This window comes from Lineus longissimus, chromosome 5 (genome assembly GCF_910592395.1).
Source record: "Lineus longissimus chromosome 5, tnLinLong1.2, whole genome shotgun sequence".
Lineage (NCBI taxonomy): Eukaryota > Metazoa > Nemertea > Pilidiophora > Heteronemertea > Lineidae > Lineus > Lineus longissimus.
This window is the reverse complement of record NC_088312.1, coordinates 13015571-13034405: the sequence shown is the minus strand read 5'-3', so window position 1 is coordinate 13034405 and position 18835 is coordinate 13015571. Positions and strand designations below refer to the sequence as shown.

Below are 18835 nucleotides of genomic sequence, written 5' to 3'. Positions count from 1 at the left end.
TGGACAAGATAGTGGCAAAACTACGTGAGCAAGGTACCCAAAAGCTGAAAAGTGTTGTACGAAGAAAGATTCTGCGGTGTTTGATTATAGCCCAGAAGGATTGGTGCTCCGCAGATGCGCAAGTTTTTATCATTTTGACCTGTGACGTTACCATGACAACATGACGATTGATTACATTTGAACTAAGTGGCTGATGCTTTTCAATCACAATCATCATGTTAACTGTGAAGGCTGAGTCGCAGGTTGCATCAACAAAGATTACATAGGATTCGGCGGGGGAGGGTTTTGGGTCGGGGGATCAAATAATCCCACATTGGTAAATATCTTAAAATTTGACCATGAAAATCCCCAGTACTGGAGACAACTTCAAATGGACCATGAAAAATCTCAGTTTTTGGGAAATGTCCTGCAATTTTAGGAAAACGTTCCTCCCTTTGGCAAAATGACCTACCCTCCAAATAATCATAATTTAACAGTGTTTCTCACTTGGTTTGAGTGATTTTTCTGTCCCACCAAACCTGCCAAAGGCAGCCAGAACATGCCCTTGTTCAGACACCAGGAACATGCTCAGGAACTGTTATAATGTATTTAGTTTAGCTCTGACAGCTGACATACTGTATTGTTTCCGACTCCCAATAATCAGGGCTTTGCGAAAAATCATCCGTCAGATTTACCCCATGCACTGCTGCCACATAGTGGCACGAAAGTAAACCATATTGACTTGAAAGCTCATTATGTGCTACACTGTATAAAACCAAGTTGAAGTGGGCTGCTTACAGTCCTCGGCACAATTGATAATTTCTTCTTTGAATTAGTTACGAGGAACTTATGCGCAAGCACCAGATCCAGTTATGCCAGGATTGCTAGCTCAGGCATGATATTTGCCCACAATTTTCATCCCATCCCAGTACCCTGAAAATCACTTCGGGACCAAAACTAGTGTCCTTTTTAGAGAGGCTGCCCTTAATAGAGAGGTGTCCCCTCAGGGTGGTTCCACCGTATTTTAAAACACATCAGACTGTATCAGTGTATTGGCATGTTCGGGTCCGTAATAGCCAAGCACATTACTCATGTAATTACTAGATTACCAGAATGTAATTGAAACATATAATTATACACCAGTAATTGGGAGTTCATTTTTGATAATTTACTGACCAGAAATGAAATGTGTATATTTTGTATGGCACTACAATCAGACCGGATATTAAAGGGTAGTATATGTGACACGTAAATGAGGAAAATTGCTGTAATTTAGTAATTAAAATATGATCCAGGCGAGATCATTTGGAAATAACTACCTTGTTTTCTATAATTTTGGTCACAGATACTATGATTAGGGGTGTAATTATATGTGTCATGTGTTGACAAGTTATGTATACATCTCATTTGGAACTAAGGCCTGAGAATTAATTGACATCTATAATGAACAGCAAGAATTTCTCATCAAGCTGACAGACCTATATATACAGGGTGTACCAACACAAAATACAAATGAATTGCAAAAGACATCTTGACACACAAGGCTTTGAGATGGCAACACATCTAGAACCAGTACTAGAACTCTATATTAAGAGTAAGACTGCCTGTTGTCAAGGTGGGAATTGGACTTGTTGTGGGAAGATAAGTTAAAAGGTCGCCCCTTCCCCGACTGCGCTTACTTCGGAGTTGTAATCACTTGTCAGAAATATAATGGACAGAACAGAACAGTCCAAATAACAATTGCCATCCCTAAATTCACGTCACTGACGCGCTACCCAGCGTGTAAGTCGCGCGTAATTTACGCATAACATAGAGAGATAAGCGCGCCACTCGTGCTTCATTGACGCACAGCTCGTCGCGTAACTCGCGTGAACGTTGTAAGCAGGACAGATGTCATTTGTGATTTGGACTGTACGCTGAACTTCACAGTATCAACAAGTTATCATTAAGATTTTCTCGACTGGTTACCAGTAAGTAGCCAGAAGGCAAATTTTGGACGCCCCGTGGATCACTGTCAATCTAGCAGCGATGCATAAACAGGGTTGATATAAGTCTCGCATTGACAGCAGCATAAAAGGCAAGAGTCACGTCATGGCTTGGTTCCTCACTTCAACACCAGGTGTCATGGTTGCAACCTCCTCCTGCAGTTTCCCACTATCTAATTAGTTTCACCACTTTTCCAAGGGGTGGTGGTGGGGGTATATTATAGCATTTCTCATATTTGGAAGTACCATCTCATCCATGATTTGGAGTGGGGGTGGGGGTGTGCTCAGTACAAAACCGGCGGACGTCAATCATCTATGACTGACTGACACCCGATCTCCGGTGTAAAATCAAGAGCATCAGCAGACAGGAACAATTTTCACTCAGCGAAGCCGATATAAGTGATAGGCATTTTGATGGAATTAAACCATATCAGTCTTGTCATTCTAAGGTCAAAGATGTCTAGTGATTATAAACAAGTTTAGACAACAGAGTGGCACCTGAATTTGATATTCACAAAGGATATTTGATTCAGCTAAGGTGACTGCTTCTATAAATCTGTTACCCTGCAAGAGAAAACATTTGCATTTGTTTTCAAGCATCAAAGTGACAAAATATGATTTCTGTGACCTCAAAAGTAGGAAAAGGAAATCGTTTCAACATATCCTCAAAATTTTTTTCTCAAATGTTGACCTATTCAGGGAGGCCAATAACCTTCACCTACAATCCATCAGAAAAGTAGATCAGCCTGACCTAGATTTGTTTGAACCAGTTAAAAGATTTTATTGACAGGTATATCAGCATCTGATATCACCAACAGAAGATGGGACAATACACAGAAGGAGAAGAAGTATGGGAAAAATCCTCTCACCTAGTGCCTTAGAGGGAGGGGACAAATTTGGTGGAGGTGTCAGTAATTTCAAATTGAGTGCCCTGGGCCAAGTTTGATGCTTCTGTATGCATAATTCCAGGGTAATCTCGAGCCCTGTCTTGAACATGACAGCAAAATCTGATGATAAAAACACATTTATCATCACACAATCACTACTTATTATATTGATGTAAAGAAGTTGAACAGGGTCAATTTAATGTGTATTCACAGATGTCACATCGAATTATACTCTCAACACTTGTTAGACAAACTACATTGTATGATCAAGATAAAGAAATCAAATATTCCTTAATTAGAAATGACATCCAATGGTCTCGGATGTCTCTCTTGGCACAGAAATAGCAGGCCTGTACACATTTTATATAGTATAAATGCATCAACTCTTAGTTGTACTTGGACCATTTCTAAAACACGGGGGCGGGGGGGGGGGGGGGGGGGGCTAAGATGGAAATCAAACAAATCTTCCAAGTCGGAATTTCAAGCTGGAAAGTACATGTAGGGAACAGTATCGGATATGTTTGAAAAGATGTGCAGGATTTTAAAAAAGGTTTTGTGACCTGCGGAATCCAATTTTTATCTTCATTTATTGGAAAATTAAAAAAAACAAATTCTCCTCAACTCAATCGTAAAGAAAAATGGAATTTTGGTGGAAAAACAAGCAAACATTTCCAAGGTTAAAATAGTCTTGAAACCGCATTAAAACTGCCTTCCACTGAAATCCTTTCAGCTAAAGATTATAGCACCACAAGGCGGCGGGATGACAAATGCAGATTTGAATGGAGGAGATGAGTATCATGGGACGCTGCCCGAGGCTCCATTACCCACCCGGGTATTATCTGTTACACCTGTATCCACCTCCACCGCTGACCTTTTCATGTCGGATTAGACAAGAAGGGGATGACAGGCACGGGGGATTAATAATGGAGAAGGATTTCCATAAAATGGGAGCGCCACTTTCTCCGTGGAGTTTACCCTATCTTCTGGTATAAGAGATGAAGAAGATTTTACGCAGTTGAAGAAAAAGACACAAACAGTGTTGTATTCAGATACACTATAACATGTGGATGGGACTGGCTGAGGGCCTCACAGCCTAGTGGTTAACACTGCTGGCTGCCACGCAATAGGGCCTGGGTTTGATCCTGGGGAGAACCTAGGATTGTATGTCTGGATGAACCAGCACAGCTTTCAAGAAACTAAAATGATAATTCGCCTTTAAGTGTCTGCTATGAGAGACTAAAAGCCAAAGTCTTCTGTACTTGAGTGTCTATGAAACGAAGCCTATAATGAACTTCAAAGCCCCAGCAAAAATCCAAGAGAGTTACGACACCGGTAGTTATGATAATGATGAGAACCTTGAAAATATGCCATGAGCACGATACTGCATGCTGTCACAAATAATCACAGCAACCCACGAAGGAGAAGGGGAATGAGAACATGTAACTGCCAGTGTAACATTTTACGTCAGACATTTTGCATCATAATGTTTACTGGTTATGATTCTGGCAACACTATTGTTCAGGAGGCTAACCATGTCAAGCAAATTTTTATCCCGACATATGAGTTCCTTTGAGGCTCATGATCTTAGGGCTGCTTACTTAGCCAGCTAGCGTTAACTGCGGATGATGAAGTCATCACACCAAAGGCTGCTCGACAATACTCGGAAAGGTGTCTAAGATTACTAACAAGGCATCAGATTCCTAATAGAAGCTTTTTTAAAAGGTGTGGTCATTGTGTACCGGGGAGAACACATTGTTCGCTCACTGGTAATCCCGACTCAAGTCGCAATCCTTTTACCTTTGAAGTGAACGCGGAAACTGGAGCCTAATACTCGGCAGAAGTGGACAGAAGGCTGAACGCTAAAGCACTGGGAGAAAAGATGACCGCAGAGTCTGTTCCACTGCCCTTTTCCCTTGGACTGTGATTGCAATTGATCTTGGGGGTTCGGAGAATATGCGAGACATTTGTAGGACCGCCTCTGAGAGGGTTCTGATTGTCTTCGACTGTGATTGCAATTGATCTCGGGGATTGGGAGAATATGCGAGACATTTGTAGGACAGCTGTGCCGCAAGCCGCGGTCCAAATCTGCGCCTTACAAGCGGGCATGTTTATTCAGGGGGCGGCCTCTGAGAGGGTTCTGATTGTCTTTGACCAAAGGTTACGATAAGCTACAGAAATACCAAGTAAATATGAAGACAATGCAGACACCTCGGATAAAATTTGCCATCCTGATCCAAATCAATTAAGATTATGTAACGTAAGCTTCATCGGCCAGTGACTGTCCAAATGGGAAATTCTTCATCTGATGCGTGGGTAAACTCACGAGATAAAGGGGGCTCACACCTTAAGACGACCAGGGAGGACAAGAAGGGAAACATGAATCAGATCTGCCAGCCTGAATAATGTCCAAATTGTATTTCAGAACCATGTTGGAGTATTTTCAGTGAAATTTTCCAAATTCTAGAGTATTTTATTGATTTCTATCAACATTCAAAGCGTACTCCTTATGCATTTTCCTTTGCAATCCAGTAGGTAGAGTATTTTTTTGGTTAACGCTGGTTTCTTTTGGAGCATTGATACTCCAAAGTGTACTCGTTGGCAGGTCTTATGAAATAACCCTCGCTGGATGCAGAAGGGGCAAGCAGAAAGGAACATGTCGACATCTCTCTGAGAAAAAAGTTGGAAAGGTATTGGTCTCTATGAATTGACGCTAACAAAGGTTTATGTTGTATTCTATGTTATGTCAGCTCTCAGGACTTGGCTTCACATGGACCTGCAGACAAAGATGTACCTTTGAAGTGTAAACTTTAGCCCTATTTTTTTCTGCTGCTGAATCAGAAGTTATGAAGGAGGAATGTCAATGCTTCAACTGTATGGGGAGGGGGGGATGACACAAGACATTGTTTGAAACCATCTACATAGCTCAACAAACATGACCCCCCATCCTCTGTCATCTGTTAAAACAGACATCATGTGACACCTTCTGTACCCCCTACTGACAATTATTGTTGACCCTCCATTAAATTCAAAAAGCTTCCAACACACCCTGCCACATACAAATCCCGGCTATGTTTATTTTACTCTTGTAACAGAGGCAAAAAGAGAACACGAAGAATAGCCGATTCTGTGGAAGGTTATTTCGACACCAGCCTCACCCTTGATTCAACCTTGCAAACCGATCCATCATCCCGGACATGTCCATATCGGGACTAGCCGCAACCTTAAAATAGCACTTGATTTGTATGATAATTAATGCATTCAGAGGCCACCGTATGTTAATTACGGCGTCCATTGTCGAGAGGGCCTACCAAATAATATCATGATTACTCTGACAGCTATTGAAAAGATGGCAACACCGACCTGTCATTCATCTTCAGATCAGAATGGCAGCCTATTATTCCAACAGGCTGCCCCAAGTTTTATATTGTCACCTTGGCTATGAGACACTGTTTACAGGAGATTTGGTTGATTGAAATTCAGAAACTAAAATTGGACATGATTGCATCTTTTTTCAGCCTCTTGCTCCTCCCCTGGCTGTGAATGCATGGGGAGATGGGCCCTTTGTGATGGTTGTGTGGGGCAAGTCTAGCAGAAACATTGGTCTCGATAGATACATTCCAGGAAGCCATGGGCAGAAAATAATCTTAACCCTTGAGAGTAGGGTACTCTCAGCACTACCCCTAACAAGTTCTGCAGATCACCCCTCTTTATTTGGTACATAGCATGTCAAGCTAATATACCATCATTAAGTACAGCTACAAATTAGTGTTCATACATGAGGTTATTATCCAGGTTATCATGATAACTTGTTTCATTCTTTGACATCACATGGACAAAACTTATCATTTTCTAGATTCAATGACATTCCGTTTAATTCTTTAACATCACACAGACATTATTTGAAGTCATTTTCTAGGTTAATATGACATTTTGTTTGAGCTCTGACATCACACAATACTTCAAGTCATTTTCTAGGTCATCATGACATTCTATTTCATTCTTTGACATTACACAGACAATATTTGAAGTCATTTTCTAGGTCATTCTGACAATACATTTCATTCTTTGACACTACATAGGTAATACTTGAAGTCATTTTCCCTATATCCTTCAATGAGAGTCTGTATCCTCCAAGAGGCTACATGTATGAGATAAATACTAAAGACTAAGGATTTCACGAACAAATAACAAAAATCAAAAATTTTTACATTGGTGGCTGTACTTGTACAGTGGAACTTCTTTCAGCAGACACCTTTTCAAAAGAGACACCCTCTAGGTTTAGTTCACTAGTCTTGGTCCCAATTAGGTTGTTTCCACTCAATTTGACCTCTGTAATCGCGACCCCTTTCTATTAAGGACAATACTTTTCAGTCCTGAGAGTGTTTTAATAGAGAGGGTCCACTGTACTTGAATCACAGTTTCTCAATTTTGTATGGACACCCAGCAAGGCTGTCTGTCATGATACCAAGGGTCAACCCAACTAAGGCAAGCTGATTACAACCAGGCTAAGTCTCCCAGGAATGAATCTGTACATATCCTAGAGGCATTGCAGAACGGAAACGGCCAAATCTGGTCAAATATTCACTGAGCACAACTTAAACTTGTATTGATATCAAACAATACAAAGGTCCACGAAGCCTAATATAGATTCACACAGAAATCTCATGAATATCATGATTTTTTCCATTCGCTATTTTTATCTGTGGAATTTTCTGCATGACCACCCCCAAATGATCGTCATGTTTGCCAGCCCACTGAAGCAAGTTGAGGCAAATCCACACCAGATATTTACCAGCCTAGTGGAGCTCTCTATAAGCTGTATTGAATGATAGCCGAGAGGATTGGGTTCTGCCCGACGGCGATTGCAGATTCAAACTAAACGTGTTGGAGCATTTATCGGGGCTTTTACCTCTCGCTTACTCCTGTAAATAATCCTAGGTATTTCTAAGGCGGGAATTATTTGTTGAAATATGTGTACTAAGAACACCCATGGCTAGAGTCCACTATCCAAAAGCAGCTTTGGCCATGATATATCCAGGGGCCAAAACGCGTAAAACAACCTCTGTATATTTTGCTGGATGTGCTTAAAAAACCATGATGCTCTACATCTACATTTTAAGTTGTACCAAGAAAGACCTGGCAGGGCAATGTTAATCAGGTCTTTTGTTTCTTATCTGGTCTTTCTCTTCATTAATGGACCATGTCACATTCCTCACATGCAAATTGGGGCAAAGATTTGCTTGGTGGAATAGGTGCAAAATTGTCATCCAAATGTTGTTTCTATCCAGGCTGATATCAAGTCCATCACAGTTCGCTACTGGGTCCACATTCGATACCCCACAATCATACTATGACGTTTACTCGGATAAGTTCAGGTGGCAGCACTTACCGAATGAAAGATACACGTATTGTTTCCAGCCTGCACTGAGCGATACCATTCAAGCATATCAGGGGACAGCTCCAGGCAGTGGTGCAGTGGTTTAAAGAGACAATTTGCTGGTTCAGCAGGCATTGCGTAAATTGTCAGATGGTATGCTTTGGGAATGTTTAGAACAGTCGAAGAGTAGGTTAATGGTCACTGACTTAGAGGTCAATCACTTATTATGCATGCAACGAAGGGGAGGACATTTGTTAATTTAAGGTCCATTTTGCATTTGTGCGAGTACAGTTGGGAGAGGTGGGGGGGGGGGGGGAGTGAAAAGATGCTGTAAACATCTTTATCCTCTGTAACATGTTTTACTTACAAGATATATTTTCCAAAGAATCATTTCATTCTAAAACTATCAACTATATGCCTCATTTTAATGAGAATAATGCATGTCTTCTGTTTGTTACAGTGCATTCTAAATGTGTGGTTTCCGAGTTTGGCCAAAGAAGACAAACCCTGCATGTCATAAACAGGTGCTTAATCAAAATGGAAGAATTCTTTCAACATTACTTTTATTTCAAAAATAAAATGCTTTGTTCTTCTTAATATTGAATCTGTCAAACCCACACTGGCCATGAACCGATTAAACACAGAGCTTGGAGGAAACACATTTTAACTGAAATGCTTTGCAATCTGAGTTCAAGAAAGTCACACAGAAGCCACATAAGAACAACCTGGAAGAGATTACTGCATAGTTCGTTAGGACAGAAATATTCTCAACTCTGAACTTCAAAATTGAAAAAAGGTTTAAGGTGTTTTGCCGTTAACAATTGAAAGAGTTTCGTTGGACAAACATGGAAGAAAAAAACATCATCAAATAGAGACGCTCATTGCAGCTGACACCTCTCCATTAAGGTTTACCCTCTCTATCAAGGACACTTGTTTGGCTTCCTGATTGGCTCTTTCCATTCAATTTGACCTCTCTAATCAGGACATCTCTCTATTAAGGACTTGCCAGTCCCGAGGGTTGCCTTAGTAGAGAGGTTCTACTGTACATTTATAACAGGGAGCCACAAATAAATAAATTTGTTGATTGGCTTTAACGCCTTTATATCATGCTGTAAAAATACACTTGTGCAAATGTTTTGCTTATCTACAGCTTTGTCAAAAATATTATTCTGAAAGAAAACTCTACAAATTAAAGGGCAAAAACACTCAAGCAGGGATTTATATCCGTGATGATAACCTTTCTTGCTAACTAGATTTGCAAGGTCCCTCTAGCAGGAGAGGCAAACCAATAGGGAATAGGCTGTGGTGTATGGGCTCACACGCTGACATATGCTACGTGAAATAACGCGTCAGAATTGATTTACTTTTTAGTGAATCTGATTATCTTTTGGTGTGATTAATAAATGGACAACAGCTTGGACATGAATATATGCTGTAGATGCATCATTTTTGTCACTTGGCGTGTAGATTGCGGATAATCTGATTGAATGTGATCTCTCGGAAACAAATGATAGATTTTATCTTTTGAGTGGTGGACAACCCAGTCATCCATTAAAGGCATAGCATGAGTTCGGTAGCATCAATTCGAAAGATCGTCTTATTATCTGAGCAAAGATGCATCCGATTGTGCAAACTTCTACTCAGCGATTTTCTATTTTTGATTAAAACACATGACATGTCTGACAACTGTGCTGCTAAACTTGGCTTTTTAGCTCACCTCTTAGCAGAGGTGAGCTTATCCCATACCGTGGCGTCCGTCGTCCGTCGTCGTCGTCGTCGTCGTCGTCGTCCGTCGTCCGTTAGCAGGGCACGTTTCGTAACTGTTAGAGCTATTGAGTTGAAACTTGGTACACATGTACCCTTATGTAATGACACCTGGGAGACCAAGTTTCGGTCCGATTCATTTCATGGTTTGGCCACCAGGGGGCCAAACGTTAAAAGTGAAAATATGCAATATCTCCCTTAATAGTAGTCGGGAAATTTTGAAAAAAATATGGTAGGTACTTCTAGCAAAGGTGCATCATATATCCTCCGGGTTTTTGATTTGACCTCCTTTTCAAGGTCACAGAGGTCAAATGGTGTAAATTAGCCGTTAGGATGTAACGATGGCACGTTTCTAAACTGCAATGACTATTGATACCAAATTTGGTACACATTTACCCCTTAGTCAGGTGATCTCAGGGACCAAAGTTTGGTCCAATATGATTCACCACTTGACCACCAGGGGGCAAAATCCAAAAACCTTAAAAATGTGATTTTTCCTTAACTTCTTGCCCGATTGCCACCAATTTGATATCATGGGTACATCTAACCACCATACAGTATATGTCACACAGGTTTTTAATTTGACCTTCTTGTCAAGGTCACAGAGGTCAAATGGCGTAAATTCGCCGTCAGGCCGTAACTATGGCATGTTTCTTAACTGCAATGACTATTGATCACAAATTAAGTACACATGTACCCCTTGGTCAGGTGATCTCAGGTACCGAAGTTTGGTGCGATCTGATTTGCCGTTTGGCCTCCAGGGAGGGGGCCAAATCCTAAATTCTTCAAAATGCCATTATTCCTAGTAATGACTTGCCCGATTGGCACCAATTTTATATCATAGGTACATCTAATTCTAACATCCATTCAATGTGTCACCCGGGTCTTCTTTGATTTGACCTACTTTTCAAGGTCACGGAGGTCGAATGTACTGTAAATTGGCCATTTTGGGGAAATTGTAATTGCTTGGACCTACATCAAACCTAACACTACATGACACAAGATCATGCTCTTTATCCATCTTTCCTCCACATGAGGTGAGCACAATGGCCCTGGCCATTTCATTTAAATGACGTCAGCATGACATCACGTCTTGTCACAACGGACACTTCACTTCATTGTAATAAATGCACTTAACACTGTCGAACGCCGTGAATGTTCTGCCAGATAAGAAACGCTCACGAAAATTCCGAGGTTTACAGTACGCAAGACTAACTGTTGAAGCCAACATGACAAGTGTTCCACTGCACAGTGTCGAACACTGCTTACGTTCTGCCAGATAAGAAAGCAAATGATGACAATGCGTAATTACCGAGTGGTGAGCTCGCGGAGGCTTAGGGGTCTCCTTTGATGTTCTTTGTTCCACGTTGGTTTCCTCCCGTTTCAAAGAGGACGTGCAATTAGAATGGCGGCATCAAGACAAGAGGTGATCGCTGATGCCATGACGACACAATCAAACCACCATAATCACTGCGCCAATATCACAAGTCAACTTTCTAGGTTAGCATTCGATGAAGTGTTTTTGAGAGTGCAGTGGGGCTGGTCAAATTCTCTTTCCTTGCTTTTGCTCTAAATTCAATATTTCATTGAGATGGTCAGTTTTGACCCCATGGCGGCCAACTTAAGTATCAGACCAGACCGAAACAGCTTTTCTCTAAAACACAATATGTGGCAGTACTGTAATCATGTATTAGGAATTCAATGAGTAGCATTGGCTAACTGGTTGAAATGTTCGAAATGGGCATTTTTGCCAAAAATTGGTAGATTTTTGCCATTTTTGGGCAGAAAAACTCTGTAAATAGTTGTTCACTTTAGGGAGGGTATGGAACTACAGAATATTTCACACCCTGATACAGGAACCTTTTTTTCTCTTTTTTCCCGTGTAGAGTAGTACAAGTTTTGCTGTGGGGAAAAAGGTTCTTAGAGCCAAATTGGCAAATACTTTCAACTTGCAAAAGCCTTTGACATCTATTTTTTCCCGGAACCCGACTCCTTTCAAGTAACGTTAACCAGGTTATCAACTAATATCCTATTGACTAGAATCAAATGAGAGCCGAATCGGGAGGACCCAAGAGATCACCCTGTCCAATCACCCAGGGATCCAACAGTCGGATTGCTTCTCATCTAAAGTTCAATCCCAAGCATCATTTCCAAGCCAAAGTGCTGGAAAATCGGATCACTGATGTCTTACTAATACGAGGCAATCCATTTATACCATTTGCTCATTTCTCTTTTGTTTTGACTCAGCGAGGACGACACCTTTATTGACCAGAGTATTGTCATTCCTATTGTCATGAGCACTCGGCCAATTGAGTTAGCTGGTGCATCATTACGCCATGTTAAGGAGACACCACGAGATACCCTTCTGGAAATTAGAGACCGCTGATGAGTCAAGCAAAGACTGACGATGTCCACAGCAGCAACCTTTCGCCTCAGATGACAATATTGTCGGGGATTCAAATGTCGGTACAATTGTGAAATGAAACGGTCCATGGACATGACACGATGGACCAAGTATTCCTGAGAAAATTACAGGAGACTTTTTATCTTTAAAAAATCTTCAATATTCAAAAAGAAGGTTTCACTGACAGTGCCTCACTGGTACTGAGAGCACATATTTTTGTATTTAGGTCATGCTAATAGGAACAGACTGTCCCTCCAACAGCCTTATCAAACTGTGACAAACAAATGGTAAGAAAATATCGCAAAATATTTTGACTCCTTTGACCTTGAAAAGTAGATCAAATCAAAAACCTGTCAAACACATCATGTACCCTTACTAGGTACACATACCATAGAAATTTGGTAAAAATTTGGCCGTTTATGGTAAGGGAGCTAGAGCTTTTTGTGTTTTTACTTTTTGCCCCCTGGCTGCCAGACCAAGAATTAGATCAGACTGAAAATTGTGTTGACATCATTGGATGTCGAATGGGGTAATACTCATTAGATGGTGTGAACAGGGTACGCTCATATGACTCCAAGCAGAAACAGTTGGCAAGGCACGGTTAATTTCCAGCTCACATCAATTCATCAAATATACAATCGTGAACTTAAATAGACTTTCCTGAAATATATAAAACAAAATTGGTTATTGTTTACTTCAGAATCCTATTGCATTTAGCCCTTAGCATCAGATTTTCATCATTATTTTCTTTTCAACAAATCAAATTTGGAATGCCTTCTGGGTGGGTACGTCAGATTCAGTGGAGAAAAAATGATGCATTCAATTTACCATTACTGTTACAATTTAGTCAGTATTGACAATTTGCTTTGATTTTAAAGATTTAACAAATTTATTGGATAATGTAATGTCGCCTTTGTGATTATTTGTTGACAAAGAATTTCCATTTGATAATTTTGAATTTCGTATAAAAGAGATTTCGGTGCATATTTTGACATATGAAGTAGAAGCCCTGGGCATGACAGGATGAATGTAGGCAAAGGAATCATCAACCATAACTTATTGCTGTGGGCAAAATATCGCTTTTGAACATGTTATTTCGTTCAGCTTCTTCTTTTTTTAGCATTTGCTCTGCACCAGGAGGAGTTATTCTTTCCAATGAGAATATGCACTGTCCATTTAGGGTTAATTTCAGAGAAATAGTTCACAAAATCCCAATAACCTTCATCCTAGCTCGTTAGTCATATCTGTTGTTCCCGAGCATTAAACGTAAACTTTGGTAGAGAAACTCCAAACGTTTGAAGTCAGAATTCAGATTAGGATTCAAAAGAAACGAGGGTTCTATTTAATGTAGAAACGTCATATGTCAAAGTGCACTGGGACAAAGCGAGCAGACATGGATTTTACTTTTAAATGTTAAGATGTCAACTGAATACTTTGGCTTTTGTTTGAGATCTGAGTGTGCTTCTACGAGCTTCAATGTTAAAGTAGCCTTACAGTTCAACATTCATCTATGCCTTGCTTTGTTCTCGCTCGGATCAAACGGGGATAATCTCTGAAAAAATTTTGAAGATAATACATAAAGCACCGTTAATTGAAATTAATCTCCATTTGTATATCTTATTGGCTTTGAACAATAACTTTTTGAAATAACCTAGGATGAAGACTGAAACAGAACCAAAGTGTCTTCATAAACTCTGAAGTGGCCTACTCTTTGATCCCGAAGCAAAAATATGAATATATTCTCAAACGAGTATTTAAAACCGAGACTAGGGAGTGCAAATAACCTTTGAAGTAACGAGGTATCTATGATAGCATATAACGCTAAAACTTTACTGTTTGAATACAAGGAACTGGCTCAATTAGGAAGCATCGTGGGACAATGTATGAGTGCCTGACCTGTGATAGGAAAGTCGTGAGTTCGAAACTCGGCCAGAATCACCTGATATACTTCCAACTAGCGTACAATGGCAAAGTGTAGTGCAGCTACATGCAAGGTTCCTACAGACAAGGTTTTGACAAAACCTGGGTGATGTGTAAAGTAGACTCATTAGATACACCAAACATTTAGTCACTCTAGCCGCAGCCAAAGGCTTTAAAGTGGCAAAATATGATTTCCAGGATGGCCACCTGCCAAAATAACAAAAAAAATATTGAAGAAAATTTGTTATGCAAGTGAAAAAGGAAAAAGTTTTTTTTGCCCTGAAGTGGGATTGAACCCACAATACAAGAGCGGGAAATTCAAATCAAGTTAAAACTAGGTCAACACAGATTTTGCTCAGTAACACCAACTGGTAGTATCAATCAAAACTATTCCAATTTTATATCAAAACCTACTTGCATGCAGATTTCCTCAACTTTCTTTCAAGCCTTTATCTAATGGAATGAAGCGACAAAAAATGTCTCAGTAATTTACGCCTTTAGCCCCTGGTGAGAAGAATTTAAGTCGAACCGTGCTAAATTTTCTGTCGGGGCATTTCCTTGGCTGTTCTTCCTCATGGCCAAATTTGAAGTGCCTTGGTCTTTCCGATGCTTATGTTAACGTGCTCATGTTGACGGATGGAGGGACAGACACCTTACAGATTCTGCATATCTTAGAGGGGTTTAGGACCCCACTTCCGTATTAGCTTATTACTACTAAATTTGTCAAATCATTTGCAGCGTGTATTTGTGACAAATACCAAGCAATAGGACCCAGCCAATAGGAGCAATAAGCCAGTGGATAGGACCCGACTGATATGCTAAAAGCCCCCTTTTGTCAGAATTTGGTACCAAGTGCTAGGTAAGATGCTGTAGTATTGCTTCCAAATTCTCAATCTTTATCAATTGATATAATAACAGCTGTGCTGAAATAAAAACACACAACCAGCATCACCACCACAACCAGTCAACAAAAGGATCATCCTTGAAATAGCACAAGTTAAATGCACCATACCCAAATACCGTAACAACCGAGGCAAAAGGATGTAAAATCAACTTGATGAATTCAAAAAAATCTATTATGGCCACTCTGAGGGATCTGTAAAGTTTGAAATCATAGCTTAGTCATGTTTGCCTCAGCGATCTTCAAAGCAAGGCTACTCTGGTTTGTGTTGCCAATGCCTGACTAGGTTTCCCACCACAAGCCAACAGCTGGAAATCCAACTCACGCCACTAGCAGTCAACCATTTCATTTTCTTGCCAAGACTATTGGAGGACTAAATGATGGATGAATTTGGAATCCGAGTCAGACAACTGGTATAATTGGAGGGCATCCTGAACATTTCGGGATGCAGGATAGCATAATAGACTGTCAAATGGGATACATCAGGACCGCCGCGATAAGCCAAGCATGACAAGCATCATCATGCCAGGCAGACTCCCTTGCATCCCATTCATCAGGAGTCTATCCAAGCAACTTGGTCCAGACAGTGCTGCCACCACCTCAGTCAGTATAGTTTGTGCTCTTCGATTTTTGCTTTTGCACAATTTAATGATTTAGCATTTTAAGAAGCTAACATAAAGATGTTCTTTTCTATTTTGTAGATGTTCGGCCATATATTTTGTGATTATCTGTAATGGGAAAAATACGAAAATAAGAGGCATGCAAATATTTCTAGGTTTACAGTACATGTTTTCTTTGAGATTCTCTAGAAATTAAGGTTTGTGAATCAATAATTACAGGAAACAATACAGAAAAGTTTGACTTACCGGAATAGAAACATGTAGACGGCCATCACACAACTGAACAATAACACCTGAAGAAAGCAAATAAGAATTAGTCGTTAATCAAAACCCAAATTCTTTTCTAAACAGTACAGTACTCGTCACAGAAGACATACCCTTCAATTGGCATGCTCAACTGACCTCTGACCTTGCTGGAATCTGTTCAACGTGTCAAGTTTGTTGAGGTACTTGGCCATGGTTGTCAATTACACCCTCTCAGTGCCACATTTCCTGAGGGTATTCCTCAAACTGAGCCAAACAGAGGAATGCCCTTGGCAAGTGTGGTTTTGATCCAGTGTTGGATTAAAACCCACCGGGTAACATGCAGAGCCTTACATGACTTTGCTCATCTTTTAAGCAGTTATTATCGCAGGTTTCTGTGACGAAAATCACTGGTATGCACAGGGCTATACAGCCTGGTTATTATTGATATATTGGAAACCTTCAATACCCACTTATAAGCTTGGTCCCAAGTTAGATCAACTGGTTCATGGACAACAATTCAACATATCGGATGATACACTTGAGAGTAAATTAATGGGAAGGACTCAATAGATGTGGTTGAGGTAACTCGATCAGTGACCAGAAGGACTTTGGCGCCTCTCTCAATCTCAGTTACCCTTCCATCAACCCAGACTTGCTATACATGCCAACAATGGGAACATTAACTCGCAAACATTGACAATTCCCAATGTGGGTCTTGAGCATTGTGCGGTCGAGAGAACACGATCGTGTCGCTGGTTATGACAACAACGGAACAGCACAGCAGAAGAAATCGTGAGATTAAAAGTAAACAAGTAACTCATGAGTGTTTGAGGAAAGATAGAATAATAATGTCAATGTGAACTACAGAAGATGCACCAGATTTTTTTGTTAGGCACTTTAACACAAATTCCATGTCTAGAAACCACAGTCAAAATGAATTTTAGGATACTATATTTAAAATGCCTTGTTTATTCATGACCTTATGACCTTGAAAAGTAGGTCAGCTCAAATGCTTGCAACAAAATCAATTGTGAGTAGGCCAAGGCTTTGCAATTTGACTGTTTGGACATGCATCTTGGTCACAGTTTCAGTAATAACAGTAAGATTTGAATAATATCACATATTTCATTCACATCTGTTTCAAACTGCTTTACAAAACTCCGTCACTCTCCTTAGAACAGATCACGAGTGTTCTCAAGTAAATGTCTCCCATTCGGGCACCTCTCTCACACGATACCCAACATAGTCGTCTATACTCATTATGAAGCACTGGATAGGTACAGGCAGCATAGAGTCAAAACTGCCTGTAAATCAACAAATCAGACCAACATAAAAGTCCCTATAAAGGAGGACTGTAGGCCATAGCCAGCGTGTCAAAATTGGTAGTCGTCAGACGACCAATATGTCCAGTTTGAGAACTCAATTGTGTCTGATTCAGCAATTACTTCACCTCACTCGGCATGAATATTTTTGATGAACCGAGCGATAGGAGAGTGTGCATAGGAGAGCCTCCTATCAGCACCATTGTGCAACTCAACCTGACCTACCTGGTTCCTGCCTATAGTCTCCCTTCAAGACTTGAATCGTTGAAATATTATCAACTAATGCACCACTTTTGCCTTCTCTTGCAGCAATCAGAGACAAACAGGATGAACTCTGCCAGTAACCTGACATCGTGTTGGAAGTTTGCAGCAAGCATCGTCAGACATTGTCCCTTGTCAATAACCAGACGCCAGATCAGCTTGCTAAATCCGCACAAAGGCTAAACCTCGCTTTTAGACCTTTGAAGTGATCATTTGATTCAAATTTCAAATCGCCTGCCTATATTACTCAATTATGTTCCTTTGAGTTGGCACTTTGTAGTTGTTAGCGGCCTTTTTTTGCCTCGTCAGATATGAACTTCTCTGAGATTATTGTCAACATGGATATGTAAGCCAATGTAAGCGGGCTTGGCATAAGACTCCGGATTAACCCGAGTCGCATCGTATAAAAAGGAAATCACTGATGTCAGTAAATGCGAGCATTATATCAAAGTTATTGCTGATAACAAACGTAAGGAGGATGGAGCGAGAGGATTGTTTATCCATTTGTCATTATTCGTCGTTGTTTATTGACTTTACACCAATAAATGCAAGCTTACTGGGTGTTGAAACAAGAGGCCCAGGGGCCTGGCGCTCAGCTGAAATTTCTGTACTCCCTTTAGGAATGATCAAGTGAAATTATATTTGTTAAGGGGGGTGTTACGTGAGTGTATTTTAGAAATGATCGAAAGGCCTGCTATAGGAGGATGTTCTACGACAGCATTCGTGGCAATGACTAAACACAATGCACTTTAACACCTCCATTGCATCACAACGTTATTAGATCGGTACTTCGTGCTACATTTATCATTAACACTGACCCACTGGACCGAAATATACTAAACCACCAAAAGGGTAATGGACATTCACACCCCCAATGATTATGAAGTGTGAGGGATGAGAATCGTTATTTTTTTATGGTCAAATGGGTCTTTTTAGATTTGCAACACCACTGTATTTTAACAGGATTCAGTACGAGCAGTGGATGACATCACGATTCGACTGAAATTGCTTTTCTGGAATCACAACATGCCTGATAACACAACAGTCATCAAGTATTACCCTTTCCCCCCTTGATTAGTTGCATCAACTGAAAGCAACTCATCTTTTTCATCACACACTGTAACAAGAGCAAAACGTATACACGCGTGCATGAACACGTATCTTTTTTT

The 18835-nt window shown here is 40.4% G+C and overlaps 1 protein-coding gene across 3 annotated transcripts in view; it reads right to left on the bottom strand.

Annotated features, from left to right (window-relative positions):
• LOC135488721 (transmembrane protein 135-like) overlaps positions 1–18835 on the bottom strand; it is a 94376-nt gene that overhangs the window by 15269 nt on the left and 60272 nt on the right. For all 3 annotated transcript variants that reach the window (XM_064773447.1, XM_064773446.1, XM_064773445.1), the window contains exon 6: positions 16084–16130. In XM_064773447.1, coding sequence (XP_064629517.1) covers positions 16084–16130 — 47 coding nt within the window. The remainder of the gene's footprint in view (positions 1–16083; positions 16131–18835) is intronic.